The 18,772-nt window shown below is 39.9% G+C and overlaps 1 protein-coding gene across 2 annotated transcripts in view; it reads right to left on the bottom strand.

The window, feature by feature from the left end:
* Positions 1-18,772, bottom strand: part of TRIM24 (tripartite motif containing 24) — a 125,984-nt gene that overhangs the window by 23,058 nt on the left and 84,154 nt on the right. Inside the window, exons 8-9 of one of the 2 annotated variants that reach the window (XM_054494687.2) lie at positions 11,265-11,382; positions 7,446-7,714 (exon numbers count right to left, since the gene is read on the bottom strand). In XM_054494687.2, the coding sequence (XP_054350662.1) occupies positions 7,446-7,714; positions 11,265-11,382 (387 nt within the window). The remainder of the gene's footprint in view (positions 1-7,445; positions 7,715-11,264; positions 11,383-18,772) is intronic. The other variant, XM_054494688.2, reaches the window with a different exon arrangement.

The raw sequence follows: 18,772 nt of genomic DNA, 5'->3' as shown, positions 1-18,772 counted from the left end.
AGTAAACATCCACCCGATGGTACCAAACCCATATACTTTGATGGGACTTATTCCAGCAAGTGCTGCCTGGTTTACTTGCCTACACCTGAAAGATGCATTCTTCTGTCTTCACCTGGCACCAATTAGCCCATTTTGCATTTCAATGGGGCAAGTTGCAGTTCACCTGGACAAGACTCCCACAAGGATTCAAAAAATCTCCCACAATCTTTAAACCTCAAGGCCTACACCCCACGAAATGACAACTGCACCTTGCTGCAATATATAGATGACCTTTTTTTGGCAGCCCCAACCCAAGAAGACTGCTTTCAAGGAACCCAAGACCTCCTCCATCTCCTGTATAAGGTGTCCAGGAAGAAGGCTCAAATCTGCTCCGGGAGAGTCCAATATTTAGGCTTTGAAGTAAGTCAAGGGGAACAATGGCTTGGCAGTGAGCAAAAGAAGGCTGTTTGTGCACTCCCCACTCCAACCACCCAGCCACAAATAAGAGAATTCCTAGGGGCAGCAGGGTTCTGCTGTATCTGGATCCCAAATTTCTCATTTATGGCCAAGCCATTATATGAAGCCACAAAAGAGGGGAGAAAAGGAGCCCCTCCTCTGGGAGGCTGACCAGGAGAAGGCATTTAAGTGGATCAAAGAAGCCCTAACTCAGGCCCCAGCCGTAGGATTGCCAGATCTAACTAAGCCTTTCTTTCTATATGTCCATGAGTGAAAAGGAATGGCTATAGGGGTCCTAACTCAGGTCACAGGATCATGGCATGGCCTGGTAGCATAATTATCCAAGTAATTGGATTCTGTGGCACTAGGATGGCCTCCGTGCCTCAAAGCACTAGCTGCCACAGCCCTACTGGCACAGGAAGCTGACCAACTGACTCTAGGGCGGCAACTGACCATCCAGGTACTGCACTCGGTTATAACTTCAACGGATCAGAGATGGCATCCTTGGTTATCAAACCTAAGAATGACTCGATACCAAGGGCTCCTATGCAAAAATCCTCACATAAATACCCTAAACCTGGCTACCTTGCTCCCAACTGATTTGGAACCAGGAAGCCCCCTTCATTGCTGTGTAGATGGAGTAGGCGAGGTATTCTCAAGCCAGAAAGATCTTATAGACCAACCCCTCAAGGACCCAGATGTTGAATACTTTACAGATGGAAGCAATTTTGTATTGGAAGGGGTCCGGCAGGCTGGGTATGCAGTAGTAACATTGGACTCAGTGGTAGAGGCTCAGTTTCTGCCCACAGAACATCAGCCCAAAAAGTAGACCTAATAGCCTTGACAAGAGCCCTTTTGCTAGCAAAAGAAAAAAAGTCGATGTTTATACTGACTCCAAATATGCCTTCGCCACATTGCATGTTCATGGAGCTATATATAAGGAAAGAGGACTCTTAACTGCTGGGGGCAAAGAAATAAAGTACAAGGAAGAACTCCTACAGCTCTTAGATGCTGTATAGGCCCCAAAGAAAGTGGCTGTTATGCACTGCATAGGCATCAAAAGGCAGGAACACTAGAGGCCAAAGGAAACAAAAAAGCAGACATGGAGGCAAAATAGGCAGGAATGACTACCCCGCTTGTAAAAAGGAAGCCCTAGCTTTGCCTCTCCTCCCAGAGGTCCCAAATTACTCTCCAAATGAAAGGGCCTGGTGTGCCAAACAGACTGGACATTACATTGAAGAAGGATGGTGGAAATTCTCTGATGAGAGGCTAGCCATCCCTGAAATAGTGGCCACCAAATTTGTAAGACAGTTCCACCAAGGAACTCATATAAGGAAAATGGCACTAGAAAGACTACTTGGACGCCATTTCTGTGTGCTGTGACTCACTGCCATCACTGAGCCGTTTGCAAACAATGTCTAATTTGTGCCCATAACAACCCACAGCAAGGGCCCACTCGGCCCCAGGAATACAGGAAATAGGAGCCACACCCTGTGAAAACCTAGTAATGGACTTCACTGAGCTGCCGCGAGCCAGAGGCTATCTGCACATGTTAGTGCTTGTCTGCACCTTTTCAGGATGGGTTGAGACTTTCTCCACCAGAACAGAGAAAGCATGAGAAGTGACTACAGTATTGTTAAGAGACATTATCACCAGATTTGGACTGCTCCTGACTCCAGGGTCAGACAATGGTCCAGCATTTGTAGCCGAAATAGCTCAAGATCTAGCAAGGCTGTTAAAAATAAAATGGAAGTTACACATATCCTACCAGCCACAGAGTTCAGGAAAAGTGGAACACATGAATTGGACGCTTACACAGCTACTGAAGAAATATTGGCAAGAAACTCATCTGAGATGGGATCAAGTCCTGCCCATGGTCTTCCTCCGAGTCAGGTGCACCCCCACCAAACAAACTGGCTATTCGCCCTATGAGATCTTGTTCCGTTGGCCATCCCCAATCATAGGTCAAATTAAAGGTGACCTCCGTGAACTAGGGGAATTAACCTTAAGAAGGCAAATGCAGGCTTTAGGGATAGCCATGCAAAGAATCCGTGGCTGGGTATAGGAAAGAATGCCCATAAGCCTAACAGACCCATCACACCCTTTTAGACCTGGGGACTCTGTTTAGGTTAAGAAATGGAACCCAACCACTTTAGGACCCATATAGGACGGGCCCCATACTGTAATCTTGTCCACTCCCACTGCTGTTAAAGTTGCAGGAACTGTGCCTTGGATCCACCACAGTCAGCTGAAACCAGCAGCCCAAGACAAGTGGACCAGCCAACAGGACCCAGACCATCTGACCCGGCTGATCCTACGGCGGGACCAGGTTGCCAGTGAAGTCAACAGCCTTGCTCTGGTCACCCTGGAAGCTGACCAGTCTACGCACGGCTGAAGATTGAGGAGACAACAGCCCGGCTCTAGTCATCCCAGAAGCTGACTAGTCCACGCACGGCCGAAGCGTGAGCACCATCAGGGAAGTAAATGTGGTTAGAAATCTTAGGTCCAATAGCTTTCCTTGTAATACTAATTGTTTTACTATTATCCTGTCGCTTTGCCCAACCTCCTCCCCGGGGCAAAGACCTCTTTTGTCCCTGCTGGGTATAAACATGCTACTCTTTACTTTGTTGCTACTCATCCCCATCATGGCACTCCCCATACCAGTGTCAGAAAATGGACTCATAGAAGGGTGCCCCCACTGCACACATACTACATGGCCGGGGAGCATGATAACTAGGACTCTGCTGTACCATATTTATTATGAGTATGCAGGGACCCACTTAGGAACTTGTACTCATAACCAGGTAACCTATTCAATCTGTGACCCAGGAAATAGCCAGCCCTACATATGTTATGACCCTAAGTCCCCACCTATTGAGACTTGGTTTGAAGTTCATACTAAGGAAGGGGATCTTCTAAACCAAACCAAAGCCTCTTCCCCTTATGAGGGGAGGGTCATATCCTTATACTTCAATGTTTGCCAGGAGGCAGCAATCCTGTGGTGGTCCATTATCATTGGCCCCACAGGGCACTATGGTACTTGTTCCAAGCAAAAGTGTGTGCCCTGTTTGTTCCTCTGGGTCCCCATTAATAGCCCGCTGGAGCTGCATGACTTGGTCCACTGACTGATAACTACTGAGGCAAGTCATACATATGAAACTACTGGAAAAACCAACTCATAAACCTAGCATCTGCTATCCTGCACATCTCACCATCTTAGAGCCAAGTCTGCCCATATGGACTACAGGCTATCCCATGACACTGGGGTTCAAAGTCAAAGGTCAAAAAGTAAACTCAGAAGTCAGTCTGTATATTATAAAGAACACCTGGACCGATTCAACCCAACAGTTCCGAGTTTTTGAGTCATTCTATGAGCACATCCACCAGGAGTTGCCTGAACCCTCTCCCTTGGCCAGCAACCTGTTTGCCCAACTGGCTGAAAACATAGTCAGTAGCCTACATGTCTCCTCATGCTATGCATGTGAAGGAACCATCATAGGAGATCAATGGCAGTAGGAAGCAAAGGAGTTAATGCCCCAAGATAACTTTACTCTGACTGTCCTCTCCCCTGAATCAACGTTCACAAGCTTGAGCGTCTGGCTCTTAAAAAATCTCTATTATCGGGAGATTCTGCATTGCTCGCTGGAGAAAGGCCTTTACCAACTGGGTAGGAGAATTAACTTGCCTAGGACAGCAATATTACAATGAAACAATAGGAAAGACTTTATGGTGGGGCAGGATAAATAATTCCAAATCACCCCACCCTAGTCCATTCTCCTGTTTCCCCTCTTTACATCACTCTTGGTACCAGCTTGAAACTCCAAATGCCTGGCAGGCACCCTCTGGCCTCTACTGGATCTGCGGGTCATGGGCATATGGGCAGCTGCCAGAGGCCTGTGTACTAGGGACAATCAGACCATCCTTCTTCCTAATCCCTCTAAGGCAAGGAGAAGCCTTAGGATACCCTGTTTATGATGAAACAAAAAGGAGAAATAAAAAGGGCATAACCATAGGAATGAGAAGGATGATGAATGGCCCCCTGAGAGAATAATCCAATATCATGGGTCAGCCACCTGGGCGGAAGATGGAATGTATGGATACTGTACCCCTATTTACATGCTCAACTGTATCATAACATTATAGGCAGTGCTTGAAATCATGACTAATGTCGCTGCAAGGGCATTAAATCTACTGGCCTAACAAGCCACAAAAACGAGAAATGCTATTTATCAAAATAGACTGGCTTAGACTAGTCTCCTAGCCCAGGAAGGTGGGGTATGCGGAAAGTTCAATCTAACTAATTGCTGCCTAGAAATTGATGACAATGGAAAGGTCATTGAAGATATAACTGCAAAAATCCAAAAATTAGCCCATGTTCCAGCCCAGACTTAGAAAGGATGGTCTCCAGATACCCTCTTCAGGGGCTGGTTTTCATCCTCAGAGGATTTAAAACCTTAATAGGAATAGTCCTGGCCATACTAGGAGGTTGCTAAATACTCCCTTGTCTCTTACCCCTCTTTGTTAAAAACATCCAATCGGCCATAGAGACTCTTGTAACCAGGCAAGCTACCACTCAGCTAATGGCTCTAACTGAATATCAACCTTTGCCAAAGGAAGAAACCTGCCTTTTCATGAAGAATTAAGTGAGAGAGATGCTTTCCATTAAACTTCATTTATAGGGAGCATCAAAGGGGGGAATGAAGCCAAAATTAAAAAGAGGAAAACAAGTTTTCCTGTACTTAGCTGACTCACTCCAAGGCCAGCAATAGGCAGGGCCCTGGCAAAGCCTTGAAATCACTATCTGGAAAGCCAGAGCCCAAAGGAAGGAGCTCCAGAGACTCTCCCAACACCCACTCAGAGCAAGGTTAAGAAAAACAAATTCCTTTACTATCTCCTCATGCCCCTTACCATTACTCAATTTCCAGGTTTTGTAAGCTCCTGCTTTTCTTTCAATGCAGCTGCAAGGTCACAAGCTATGCTAAGGATTACAAAATCTGTCACTGTTTGATTCAAACTGCTTTTGTTCTGCCTCTGCTGTACCAGGAGTTTTGTGCCATTTAAATTAGCCAACCCCCTTTTAGAAGTGTGTATAAAAGTCAAGCCCTGTCTTTGTTCGGGACCTAGCCTTTGGATGTGAATCCGTTGGGCCAGTGGCCACTTAAATAAAATCCTCCTGTTCCATCCATTGGTCTCTCTGGTCCTCTGATTCCTGCAACAAGGCAAGGGCGAGAAAGCAAGCCTGCTCTGTGGGCACATAAATACGAGCCCTGGAAATTGAGATCAGTCCTAGAAGAAAAAGGTAACCTTATATGCCAGTCCCCTCTTGACTGATTCTCTACAGTTGGGAATGTATTGCAAAATAAATATTCTTTTTAGTATATCTTAACTGTATGATCACAACTTCTCAAAGAGGAGCCTATTTCTCCCTACATTCACAGGGGGACAAATGAATAATCTTTTAAGGTTGAAGCAGCAACACCTGAAACTTTTACACTGTGAAGGCAGACAGCTATAAAGTACAGTCCTATCCTCTTTATTATTTTTATTCTTCCTCCCATTTTTGGAATTTACTATCCTCACCTGGGTCAACTGCTTCTCTCTTAAAAATTAGTTGGTACTGGGTTTACCTCTCATTAACTTTCAAGAGTGGCCAGCAATTACAGACCCAGTGAAAAATACATTTAGAAGCTGATTCTAAACAAGTGAAATTCTGTAGGTAAAGAGTAGAAACATAATATTAGAGAAAAATAAGAAAATCTCAAAACTTTTAAAAAGTGTAAATCTAAAAGCCATAGCAATGTTTTTATTTTTCCATGAAAATATTGTGAATTGAAGGGTTTTTATATCATAGAAATACAAGCAGAACATACTTAGGAAATTACATGGAAAAACTTTTAAATTTATCTAAGGGATAATTTTTATTAGCCCAAAATGGTCCTTAAGGGAGAATAAAGGTAGTCATAGAAGTCTTTCGCCACCTTCATCCAGACTAATGTTTACATATTGACAACCAAAAAAATGACACTTAATGCCAGCGTAATGTGCTATGGTATGTAAGATGTCGACCATGCCACGAAGATGCTTATGGTCTGGTAAGATAAGGTGATTTTCCCCCCATTCTCCTAAACTGTTATGGTTGATCGAGTTAGTGTCTAAGAATCCCGTGACGGGGAAGCAACTTAAAAAATAAAATTAGGGACTGGGCGCACTGGGTCATGCCTGTAATCCCAGCACTTTGGGAGGCTGAGGTGGGCGGATCACGAGGTCAGGAGATCGAGACCATCCTGGCTAACAAGGTGAAACCCCATCTCTACTAAAAATACAAAAAATTAGCCGGGCATGGTGGCACATGCCTATAGTCCTAGCTACTCGGGAGGCTGAGGCAGGAGAATCACTTGAACCCGGGAGGCAGAGGTTGTAGGGAGCTGAGATCGTGTCATTGCACTCCAGCCTGAGTGACAGAGTGAGACTCCATTTCAAAAAAAAAAAAAAAATTGGATTATAGTAAAAATAAGAATGGTAGACAGTATATTTGCTCAGAAATAAAATTTGAACAAGGTAGATTATAATGAACCACACTTCTGCCCTTTTCTATTTCACTCGGCCCTAATTTCTAAGATGCAATGTGGTTTACTAAACACTGCATCCTCACAGAGGACAGATTCTTAATGTATTCGTCATTCTGAAGCACCAATATAGGAATTACAGGCACACAACTTTTCCCATCAATCACAGGACTGGGTTATTTAGGAATACAAGCATTTATCCTTTGCTATAATTTAAAGACAATGAAGGGTAGATGAAAATAGATTTATCAACTCAATAAACCATTAAATCCTTTTTAAGTAGGGATTAAAAACTAGGCATTAAATCAGGGATCCTTAATGTGATAAATTTTTATAAATGCAGATATTTAGATTATGCAAAATGGATGTCTTTGTTATTTTGAGCTGCTCAACACAATTATACTATAATTATCTAAGTGAGGACAGGCCTGCTTCCAAATTTACCTGATGAGAGATGGAAGGTTGCTGGATGGGCCCCTGCATTCTAGGGTTTGGTAAACCCACAGGTGCTGGCCTCCGTTGCACCTGTTGCCTCTGAGCCATTACCTGTTGCTGCATATGCTGGAGCCGTAATTGAGCTAGGCTGATCTGTGTTGGGAACTTGGATAACTGGTTTGATGATAAACCACTTGGTGGCTGTGAATTCTGTTCCACGACAGGATTCTGCTTAGGCATTTGTGGCTGGCTCTCTTTATCCTCGATTACTAAAGAACCTAATTAAAAAGAAAAGGTTAAGGGAAATAGTTTTTCAGATAGTTGGTGAAATATCACATTTTCTAAGGCTATTTTTGCAGAACTTCAAAATTGCCAAGGAATTCTCTGATCTCATGAGCCCTTTTACAACACTCTGAAAGACAGAGAACCCCCAAACAGCTTTTGTTCATCTAACTTCTAGTCATCAAAATTTATATTAGAAATTAAAAATAATTTTTAAAACTTTCTAGTTCATTTAATAATAATAAAACCATAACAACATGCTTTTATAAAACTATATTGTAAAATATTTGGTAAACATTTTTTGATATTTTAAAATACTGTTTGATGTTTTAAAAAATCTCTTTGAATGTCTGGCTTAATAGCTGAAATCTCATTATCTGTTTCTGCACTATCATAATATATTGTTAAGTTAAAATATATGAAAAAAATTTCAGTCTCACTGTATGGCAGACAGCACCTGACAGCAACAACTTAAGTGTACCCTGTGAGTGACCCTGTATGGCCTAAGAAGAATGTGTGTTTGGAGTTCCGCGCTAAGGAACCCAGGAGTGGCCAACCTGGAGATTCATTCTTTATCAATGAAGAATATCTGAACTCCCAGCCCAGCCTGTGGAATCCAGGCCATATTGGGGATGGATGCCTTTTGCTTTGTGTTAAATGAAGGTTGCCACATGGAGGTTGCTAGCAGGAGGGTGCTAAGTGCTATATAACTACTTGCTGGTGGTTCTCCTGTCCAGCCCACTGCCACTGGACTGTCCTGTATGTAAGTTCCCTCAATAAGCCCTGTGTCTCGTTCACTGGCTCCAGGTCTCTTCTTGGGCCTCTCAAACATGGTCCTAACCCTACTGAAGTCAACAGAGGTCTGGCACAACTCATCCAGACATGTAGTTGGAAAAGGGTGGCCTCTGTGGTCCCCTGAAAGAGTACCAGACTATACTTTGAGAACTGCTGTCATATATCAAAACAAGCGAACCTGACATTAGCTCTAAAAACAATCCCAAAAAGTATTTCTGAATCTTTACTATTAACAAGTTGTGATCTCTCAAGTTTCCTATACCTTTACAATGCTATGTTAACTTTTTGATACAGGATACATTGACTGGCTTAAAACTAGTTTTAAGAGTTTAACGGTGCCCTTGAAAGGCCTGAATCAAGCTTGATTTCAACAGTAGAAACTTAAATGTTTATGATTTACTAATCATATACATTCTAAAAATATACAGTTATTCATTAAATGTTTACTGTGTGTAATTCACTATGACAAGTAGGTATATGTGTATGTTTAAAAGAAACAATAACATTCTCTTTTACACACAAGGGATCTAAGGTTTAGAGAGGTTGTAAAACTTATCTAAAGTCACTCAAGACAGTAACAAAATATTCATCTAGATCAATATTTTCCCCTAGCGCTCTTATATGTTTCTCAGAAGCCATGCGTAACAAGTTTAGGAAACTTGTCTCCTTCTTTAGAGATTTACAATGCAAATCTCATTGTATATGAATTTACAGTGCTGTAAATGACAGCTCTAAGAAATCCTACAGTAAAATACATTAACTTCATTATGTTGGTTTCACAAACTATTAGACTAGGAGATCCTGTTTTTGTTTTGGCTAAACTAGATTTATCTGAAACTATATCCATTTATGTGTGTACAGTTTTAAATATAATTCTTAAATGTACTTATGTCTATATGTGGGTGTATTTACCTATTGTGATATAAGTACATAGTACATATGACCACTTGTTTGGATTTATATCTTGTGATGGGTTCCAAGTACAGATGAATGTGTGGTGGTAGAGTCAGGTGTGGCAATAAGTTACTTATACACATGTTTTGTATTCTAAAGATGCTTCTTTTTGGTAAAATGAGTGTGTAATAATTCCAGTTTCCTGCTATGTATCAATATACATATGTCTGTATCTAAACTAGTCTGCAGGGGTCTCCTTATCACCTTTGCTTCCGGGATTCTTTTTGTTCTTCCCTTATGGGTTAGATTGCCTACTTCCTCCTTTACTGGTGAGTATGGGCTCTTTCTCCAGCCATTTTCTTTTCTCACCCAGAATCTAGTGTTGGGGATGAGAAGCCATCTTTGATGACTCTGAAACAAATTCAACGAGCACCCCCGACCCACCACCAAAATCAAAGATAATATTGTTTGTTGATGAACAGACAATGTGTAGGGAATTCTTAAATTTGTTTGTATAGTTTCCCTGTGAGAAATTAAGAAAGAAGGCAAAAAGGTGTTTCTGCTCGGCAAATAGTATAATAAAGAAGCTAAAGTAGTAACTTTCTGCTGAACTGCTTGCAAGGATACTTTTATTCCTAATGTTACCAAACTGACAGTCTCTTTTTGTGATAATTCAGTGAGCTCTAATATAGTCATGTGTTGCTAAAGGATGGGGATATGTTCTGATAAATGTGTCATTTAGGTAATTTTATCTTTAGACAAACATCAGTTTACTTATGTAAAACTACACTGTATAGCCTACTACACACCTAGGTTATATGGCATAGCTTATTGCTAGGTAGAGTCTAGGCTACAAACCGGTAGAGCATGCAATTGTACTGAATTATCTGGACGATACGGTAGGCAACTGTAAACGATGGTAAGTATCTGTGTATCTAAACATACGAAAGATACAGAAAAAAAAAAAACAACACAGTATTTATAAGTCATAGATGCAGTTAGCTGATTGAGATATCATTATGCAGTACTTGATTGCTTAAGATCTGGGTACTTGTCAGTATGTATGTTTTACTTCAATTAGTAAGATAACTATTACCTGATCAGGTAAAAGAAGAAAACTAAAAGTCTTCCCTAAGCAAGATAAAGGATTGAACCATTAGGTTCCTATTGAATAGTTGTAAAGATAAGCCAATAAAAATACAGTAGTTTAAAATAAAACTTACAGGATATCAAAAATCCTTTATCAATGACAAGTCAAGTTAACCCATTCTGATAAATTTAGAGCTAAGAGAACAAACCAGATTTGGGGGGTTGAGGGAATAGGACAGGACAGGACACCTTAATCCCTAAGTCAAGACACCCTATCAGTCAATGTTATAGAATGTTTTCTTATCATCTGTACATGTATGTGTGTTTATAATAGAATGTTTTCTTATCATCTGTACATGTATGTGTGTTTATATTCATGTATATTTGTTACCATATACATACGTTAATGAAATACTATTAGAAACAACATGTCTTTTTAAAACAAAATAATGAGAACGTTTTCAAAGTGAGAGAACATATTTTCTTCGATCCTCCAGCATCAACCTTCCAAGTAGCTGGGACTACAAGCATGTGCCACTACCCTTACCTAACTTAGAAATCTTATGTGGAAATGGGCTCTCCCTATGTTGCTCAGGCTGGTCTTGAACTCCTGGGCTCAAGTGATCCTTGAGAGATCCCAAAGTGCTAGGATTACAGATGTGAGCCACCGTGCCCAGCCTAAGTGAACATATTTTCAGTAACATGTCATAATCATTGAGTTTTACAGACAAATGCCACTGAGAAATGTATGTAATGGTAATGGCCTACCTAAGTTGATAATATTTTGAGCCCAGAAACTAGGATCACAGTGAAATTGGATGGTGTTGTTGGTCACTGGGGACGCATCACACCTTGCACGAAGGAGGTGCCGTAACCGGTATGTAATCTAGAAGAAAAAGGAGAGATAACTAAATATTAGGCAAATAATTTATTAAGTGCCCAGTAAATATACAAAAGCAGTCTCTGGTATGTACATCAATACACAATAAACAATCATATATAGGTTTGTTGGACATACAACACAATTTTCTTTCCAAAACAAGTTAAAAAGTTTTGAGGTGTAACTCAGTTAGCTGTACTATTGAACCTATTTTGAAGTGACAGGTTAAAGTCAGTTTTTTGAATTATTAATAAAACTTTGCAGAATCACACTCAAATATTTGTAAAATAAAAATTATTAATGTATCTTAATGCTTTCATTTATTTTACTTACTCTCTTAGAAAAGGATTCAGAAGACTAGTGGCTAATGAGTTACAGGGAATACAAATTTGTCTCTGTTTAGGAAATGGAACTGGGCCTGTGAGTGAGGTGGTTCTCCTTGTTCCTCCTTACAGTTCTGTTCCTGCCATCGCCCTGAATACAACCAGCTTTGAATCTCATATCATCACACCACACCATCCACTTTCCTCCATGCTGCAGTCATCAATGAGCATCTACTCATTCTCCCTCAGTCCTTGAAGATTTTAGTTCTTGGTTCACTATTACCATCTCCAAAATTAGTCCTGTGGCAATTTTTGATGATTTCAATATCCAACCAAATGATTCACTTCCTCTAGTGCCCAAATACCAATAATCCTACAAACCCACCAGGTCCTGTAAGACTTTGCGCACACACACACACACACACACACACACACACACACACACACATATTGTCAGCTCCTCTTTCTCTCACTCACTCAATTATGTATGCTCACTTCACTCTCCTCAATGTTTGCCCTAGATAAAACAACCTACCCTGGTTAGATCCCACATTCTGCCTGAATATAATTGAACTGATCTCACTTCAAACACATGACCACTTACTTCAGGTAGGCCATTAAGGCTGACTGGCTAACATATGACATTTCTCTAGTCCATTCACTTCCATACTTTCCTAAATAACTATTTCCTACTTTCTTTTCTCTTTTTGAATCACCAGTATTTCCTCCCCCATTCTTAATCTTAGCTAATGTACTTGCTTAGCATTTCACTGAAAATTAGCAACAATCAAAGATCTTCCACAAACTTCCACCACTTTTCAGTCAATATCCCCTCCTGTTACAATGGATGATGAAATGTCCATGTTTCTAGTTAAAGCCAGCCTTCCACTTGTGCAGCAGAGCACACCCCATCTTGCCTGCCCAGTAATTTTCATCCCTCTTCTGTTAACACCAATTTTCCCATTTTACTGGATCACACCCATCAACATATAAATACGCTTTAAGTTTTTCCAGCTAAAAACAAAACTCTTTACTCCTTTTTTCCCACCATCAACTACCCCATTTCTTTTGCAGCAAAACTCTTCAAAAGACTCCTCTAGGTTTACTGTCTCCTATTCTTCTCTGCCCATTCTTTCCTGAAACCATTATGTTCAGGCTTGTAGTAGCTTTTCACACAGGTGGTCTGTCTGTCTTCATGGAAATGCTTTTTTTCATTTGGTTTCCAGCACGCTATAATCCCATGGTTTTCCCTTGTTTCACTAGCTTCTACTCTTTTGGAGCCACTGAGAATAGATTTAGGTTCCAATGCCACCTGTTTTTGAACTCCCCAGTAAGGGCAGGGATTCCTCTGCTTCTTAGCAGTGCACAGTCTCAGTCTCCATTGTTGGTGATTTCCTCTCTCCCGCACCGCTATGTGCTGGAATGCCCAGGGCTCAGTTTTTTGACTTCTCCCTTCCTCTACATTCATATGTAGTCATGTACCACATAGCAATGTTTCAGTCAACAATGGACCACATGTACGACAGTGGTCCCATAAAATTAATGAAGCTGAATAATTCCCATTGCCTAATGATGCTGGAGCTGTTGTAACATCACAGCACCAGGCATTACTCAAGCGTTTATGGTGATGCTGGTGTAAACCAACCTACAGTGCTGCCAGCTGCATAATGATAATAAACGACTATGTTACTGGTTTATGTATTTACTATATTACACTTTTTCTCATTATTTTAGAGTGTACTCCTACTACTTACTAAAAAAAGTGACCGCCTCAGCCAAGTCCTTCAAGAGATAGTCTCAGAAAAAGCATTATTATAATAGGAGATGAGAACTGAAGACTTTCCAGTGAGACAAAATGTGGAGGTGTAAGACAGTGATATTGATGATATGAACTTTGGGTAGGCCTAGGCTAATGTGTATGTTTTTGTCCTGGTTTTTAACAAAAGGTTTTAAAATAAACAAAGAAATACATAAGCTTATGAATTAAAGATATAAGGAAGAATTTGTACAATGTGTTTGTATTTTAAGCTAACTGGTTATTACAAAAGTCAAAACATTTAAAAAATTAAAAAGTTTATAAAGTTAAAAAATTACAGTAAGCTTTCCTGAAGTAAGCTAAAATTTATTATTGAAGAAAAAATATTTTCAAATAAATTTAATGTAGTCTAAAAGTATGGTGCTTATAAAGTCCCCAGTAGTGTATAGTAATGTCCTACGCCTTCACAATCATTCATCATTCTACTCACTTGCTCACCCAGAGCAACTTTCAGTCCTGCAAGCTCCATTCATGGCAAATGCCCTATACCTATACAGGTGTACTGTTTTTTTTTTTGACTCTCACTCTGTCGCCCAGGCTGGAGTGGAGTGGTGCGATCTCAGCTCAGCTCACTGCAACCTCCATGGTGTACCATTTTTAAATCCTTTGTATTGTATTTTGACTGTACTTTTTCTACATTTAAATATACAAACATTTACCATTATGTTACAACTGCCTACAGTATTCAGTACAGTGATATGCTGTACAGATCAGAGCAAAAGGGTAAACCATCTAGGTTTGTGTAAGTATATCCTACGATGTCACACAATGCCGAAACTACCATTTCTCAGAATGCATCCCTGTCATCAAGCAACACATGACTGTACTTTTTATCCTCAGGTGTACTCTCCCTATACCCTCTCCATCTCAATTATTGGTAATACTGTTTTTCCCTACAACTTAAAGTCCTTGGCTCCTTTCTTTTTCTTACACCCTATATTCAACCTGTCGGCAAATCCCGTTGGCTATACTTTTAAAATATATGTATAGGCCAGGCACGGTGGCTCACACCTGTCATCCCAACACTTTGGTAGGCCAAGGGGGGCGCAGATCACGAGGTCAGGAGTTTGAGACTAGCCTGGCCAACATCGTGAAACCCCGTCTCTACTAAAAATACAAAAAAATTAGCCAGGTGTGGTGGCATGCACCTGTAATCACAGATACTTGGGAGGCTGGGGCAGGAGAATCACTGGAACCTGGGAGGCACTCCAGCCTGGGTGACAGAGGGAAGCTCCATCTCTAAAAACATAAATAAATAAATAACTTATTTTGGGACTAGGTAGAATATGTAGCAAAGTGTTTACCAGGCAGCAGTCAATACAATATACCTTTCCCCCAAATTTCCCCTTTAATTTTTTAATTCCCACCATAAATCATACTCATAATGCTAACCATAAGAAGTATTCTAAGAACTATGTTTTATCTAAAATCTAATAATTGTTTTATCTAAAATTTAATAATTTATTTTTAAAAAGCATTATTTATTTTAATTGACCAATAAAAATTGAATATATTTCTGTGCACAGCATGTTTGGAAATACACATTGTGAAACAGTTAAACTGAATTAATCTATGTATTACCTCATATACTTATTTTTTTGTGATGAGAACACTTAAAATCAATTCTCTTAGCAATTTTCAAGAATACAAACACAGTGTTACTAATTCTAGTTCTCATGTCGTATAATAGCTCTGGTGAACTTATTCCTCCTATCTAACTGAAATTTTGCAGCCTTTGATCAACATCCCTTCCAATACCCTGAATCCCTTCCAGCCCTTGGTAACCACCATTCTACTCTCTCTGAGTTTAACTTTTTTCCACATATAAGTGAGATCATGAAGTAAATATAATGTCCTCCAGGTTCATCTATGTTGTTGCAAATGACAGGATTTCCTTCTTTTATAAAGCTTAATAGTATTCCATTGGGTATATGTACCACATTTTCTTTATCCATTTATCTGTTGAACACTTAGGCTGATTCCATTTTTTGGTTATTGTGAATAACGTTGCAATGAACCCAGGAGGACATACATCTATTCAAGATCTTGATTTCAATCCCTTTGAATATATACCCAAAAGTGAGATTGCTGGATCATGATACTTCTATATGTAATTTTTCAAGGAACTTCCATACTGTTTTCTATGGTTGTACTAATTTACATTCTCACCAATGGGATGCAAGCGTTCCCCTTTCTCCACATCCTCTCCAACACTTGTTACCTTTATCTTTTTGACAATAGCCATTTAATCATTTATTTTTAAATAATTTTGAAATCATAGAAACACTGCCAGAAAAGTAAAAGAACCCTACATTCCTTTCACCCAAATTCCCTGAGTGTTATGACCACATTTGCTCCAGTGCCCACCTAACTGCTCCTACACATGTTATTAGTCTTCTTCCAAAACTTTTGAGAGCAAGCTATAGTAATGAGGTCCTGTCTTCCCTAAATACTGCAGTATGGATATCCTAAAACAAAGATCTTCTAACATAACCAAATCCCAGATTCCAAATTCATAAACCAACTGCTACAACACAGCCATCCAGTTTAAACACTTCATCCAAATGCCAACAGTTTCAGCAGTCTTTTCCATGATGCTATCAAGGATATAAGTTGCTTAGCTGCCTCATTTTTCAGTTGCTCAGTCTTTCCCTTTCGTTCATGTCCCTGATGTGTTTTGAAGATTTTACGCCTTACATTCCGTAGGATGACCTTTAACCTGGGTGATGTTTACTCCTGATCAGACTTAGTTACAGTATTCTTGGCAAGAATACCACACAAATGATGATGTGCCAGGAAACGTAGGATGTCAACTTGTCGTACCACTGGTGATATTAATCTTGATCTATAATTCTGCCACTCAATTTCTTAACCTTAAAGTTGAAGAGCTATCTGAGATTTTACTAATACTCTGTTCCCCATCAATCCTCTACCCAGCATATTTGCAGCCAATAATTAGTCCTCCCAAATTACCTCTATGATAGTGATCAAATGTGCTTCTGTATACCCATTGTTCTTTCTATAACTTTTAGTTTTGTTATCAACTTCTCCCCCAAATAATCTACTGTTTACTGATTTATGTTATTATGAACTCATGTATTCTTATTTAATTCAGTATGTTATAATTTATTATTATAGTGACTTATTTTGATCCTCAAATTTGTTCTTGGTTTTCCCAGTGGGAGCCCTTTTACACTGAATCCTGTTCCCTTCGACATGTCCCCATTATTCTCTGAGCATTTTGGTAGTTTTCTGGTATAACAACATGTTCTGGGCACACCTTTTACTTACCCCCCCCTTTCTTTGGTATTTTGAAACCAAGATCTGGAAGGAAGTGACCTCACTGCTATTGGGATGCAGCACACAAACAACGAATACATACACACATACAGATGGACATATACATCTATAACTATTGCTAGATCTGAGTCCAAGAATAAAAACAAAACTCTAAGTTCATACTTGTACTCTTAATTCCAATCCAACACATCTTTGGGTCCTTCCTAGCCTAACTTCTTTCTAAATACCTTCTCTGGAAACTTGGCTGTGATTACCTTCAATATATTTACTTACTTATTCAATCCATTTACTTATTTACTCAATGTAACCAAAATCCAAATGACACCGGCTAATTCTTCTTACCACTTCCGTATTCCTCACCACTTCACATCCGTGGCTGCTAGCTTCATGCCTGTTGTGGTTCCCCAACCCTCTCCAATGTGCAGTGACCTCAGTCACCATGCTGATGCCTCCATGCCAGGAAGAGAAGGCGAGACAATAAGATTCTTGATAGTTTTTATGTGAATATATAGATACACACACACACACACACACACACACACACACACACACACAGATTTTATGTATTATGTATATTGATAATTAGATATCTTGGGGATAGGGTCCAAGTCTAAACATGAAATACATTCATGTTTCATATACTCAATACACATAGCCTGAAAGCAATTTTATACAATATTTCTAATAATTTTGTGCATGAATCCAAGTTGTGTTCAATTCTTATGTGTGTAATTTCCCACTTGTGGTGTCATGATGGTGCTCAAAAAGTTTTGAATTTTGGAGAATTTCAGACTTCAGTTGGGATGCTCAACCTGTATAAGAAACTCACACAACTCAATAGCAAAAACCCAAACAACGTGATTAAGAAATGGGCAAAGAGTTTGAATTTATATTTTTCCAAAGAAGATATAAAAATGTCCAATAGGCGTATGAAAAGATGTTCCACATCACTGATCAATAGGAAAATTCAAATCAAAACCACAATGAGCTATCATCTCATACCTGTTAGGATCCAGCTAATATCAAAAAGACAACAAAGACAAGTGTTGGCCAGGGTGTGGAAAAAAGGGAACCCTTTGTACACTTTAGGTGGGAATGCAGATTGGTGCAACCACTATGGATAACGATATGGAGGTTCTTCAAATAATTAAAAATAGAACTACTGTAGGTCCAGCAATCCCTCTGCTGGGTATATTACAACAGGAAATGAAATAGGACCTTGTAGAGGTATCTGCACTCCCGTGTCATTGCAGCATTATTCACAATGGCCAAGATAGAAAAACAACCTGTATCCAATGATGCATGGATAAATAAATTGCAGTAGATATATACAATAGAATATTATTCAACCTTAAAAAAGGAAAGAAATCCTGCTATTTGTGATAACAAGGATGAACCTTGAGGACACTATGGTAAGTGAAATAAGCCAGATCCAGAAATGAAAATACTGTATAATCTCATTTATACATGGAATATTTTTAGACAAACTGGAATGGTGGTTACTAGGGGCCAGGTGGGCAGGAAATGTAGAGAAGTCAAAGGGTACAAATTTCCAGGTAGGTAGAATGAATAAGCATTGAGATTTAATGTACAGAGTAAGAACTACAGTTAATAACATTGTAATGCCGGCCAGATGTGGTGGCTCACACCTGCAGTTCAAGACCAGCTGGGGTGACAGAGCAAGATCTTGTCTCTACAAAAAGAAAATCTGGACCATGGTGGCATGCACCTGTAGTCCCAGCTACTTGGGGGACTGAGGCAAAAGGCTCGCTTAAGCCTACAAGTTTAAGGCTGCAGGGAGCTATCATCATGTCACGGCACTCTAGCCTAGGCGATAGAGGGAGACCCTGTTTCAAACAACAAAAAAAACAGAAAACCAAAAGAATAAACCAAAAAAACCTCCATAATAACACTGTAATGTGTATCAAAAATGTTATAGATTTTAGGTGTTCTTAAC

Source organism: Pongo pygmaeus, chromosome 6, assembly GCF_028885625.2.
Source record: "Pongo pygmaeus isolate AG05252 chromosome 6, NHGRI_mPonPyg2-v2.0_pri, whole genome shotgun sequence".
Classification (NCBI taxonomy): Eukaryota; Metazoa; Chordata; class Mammalia; order Primates; family Hominidae; genus Pongo; species Pongo pygmaeus.
This window is presented reverse-complemented; position numbering and strand designations above follow the sequence as displayed.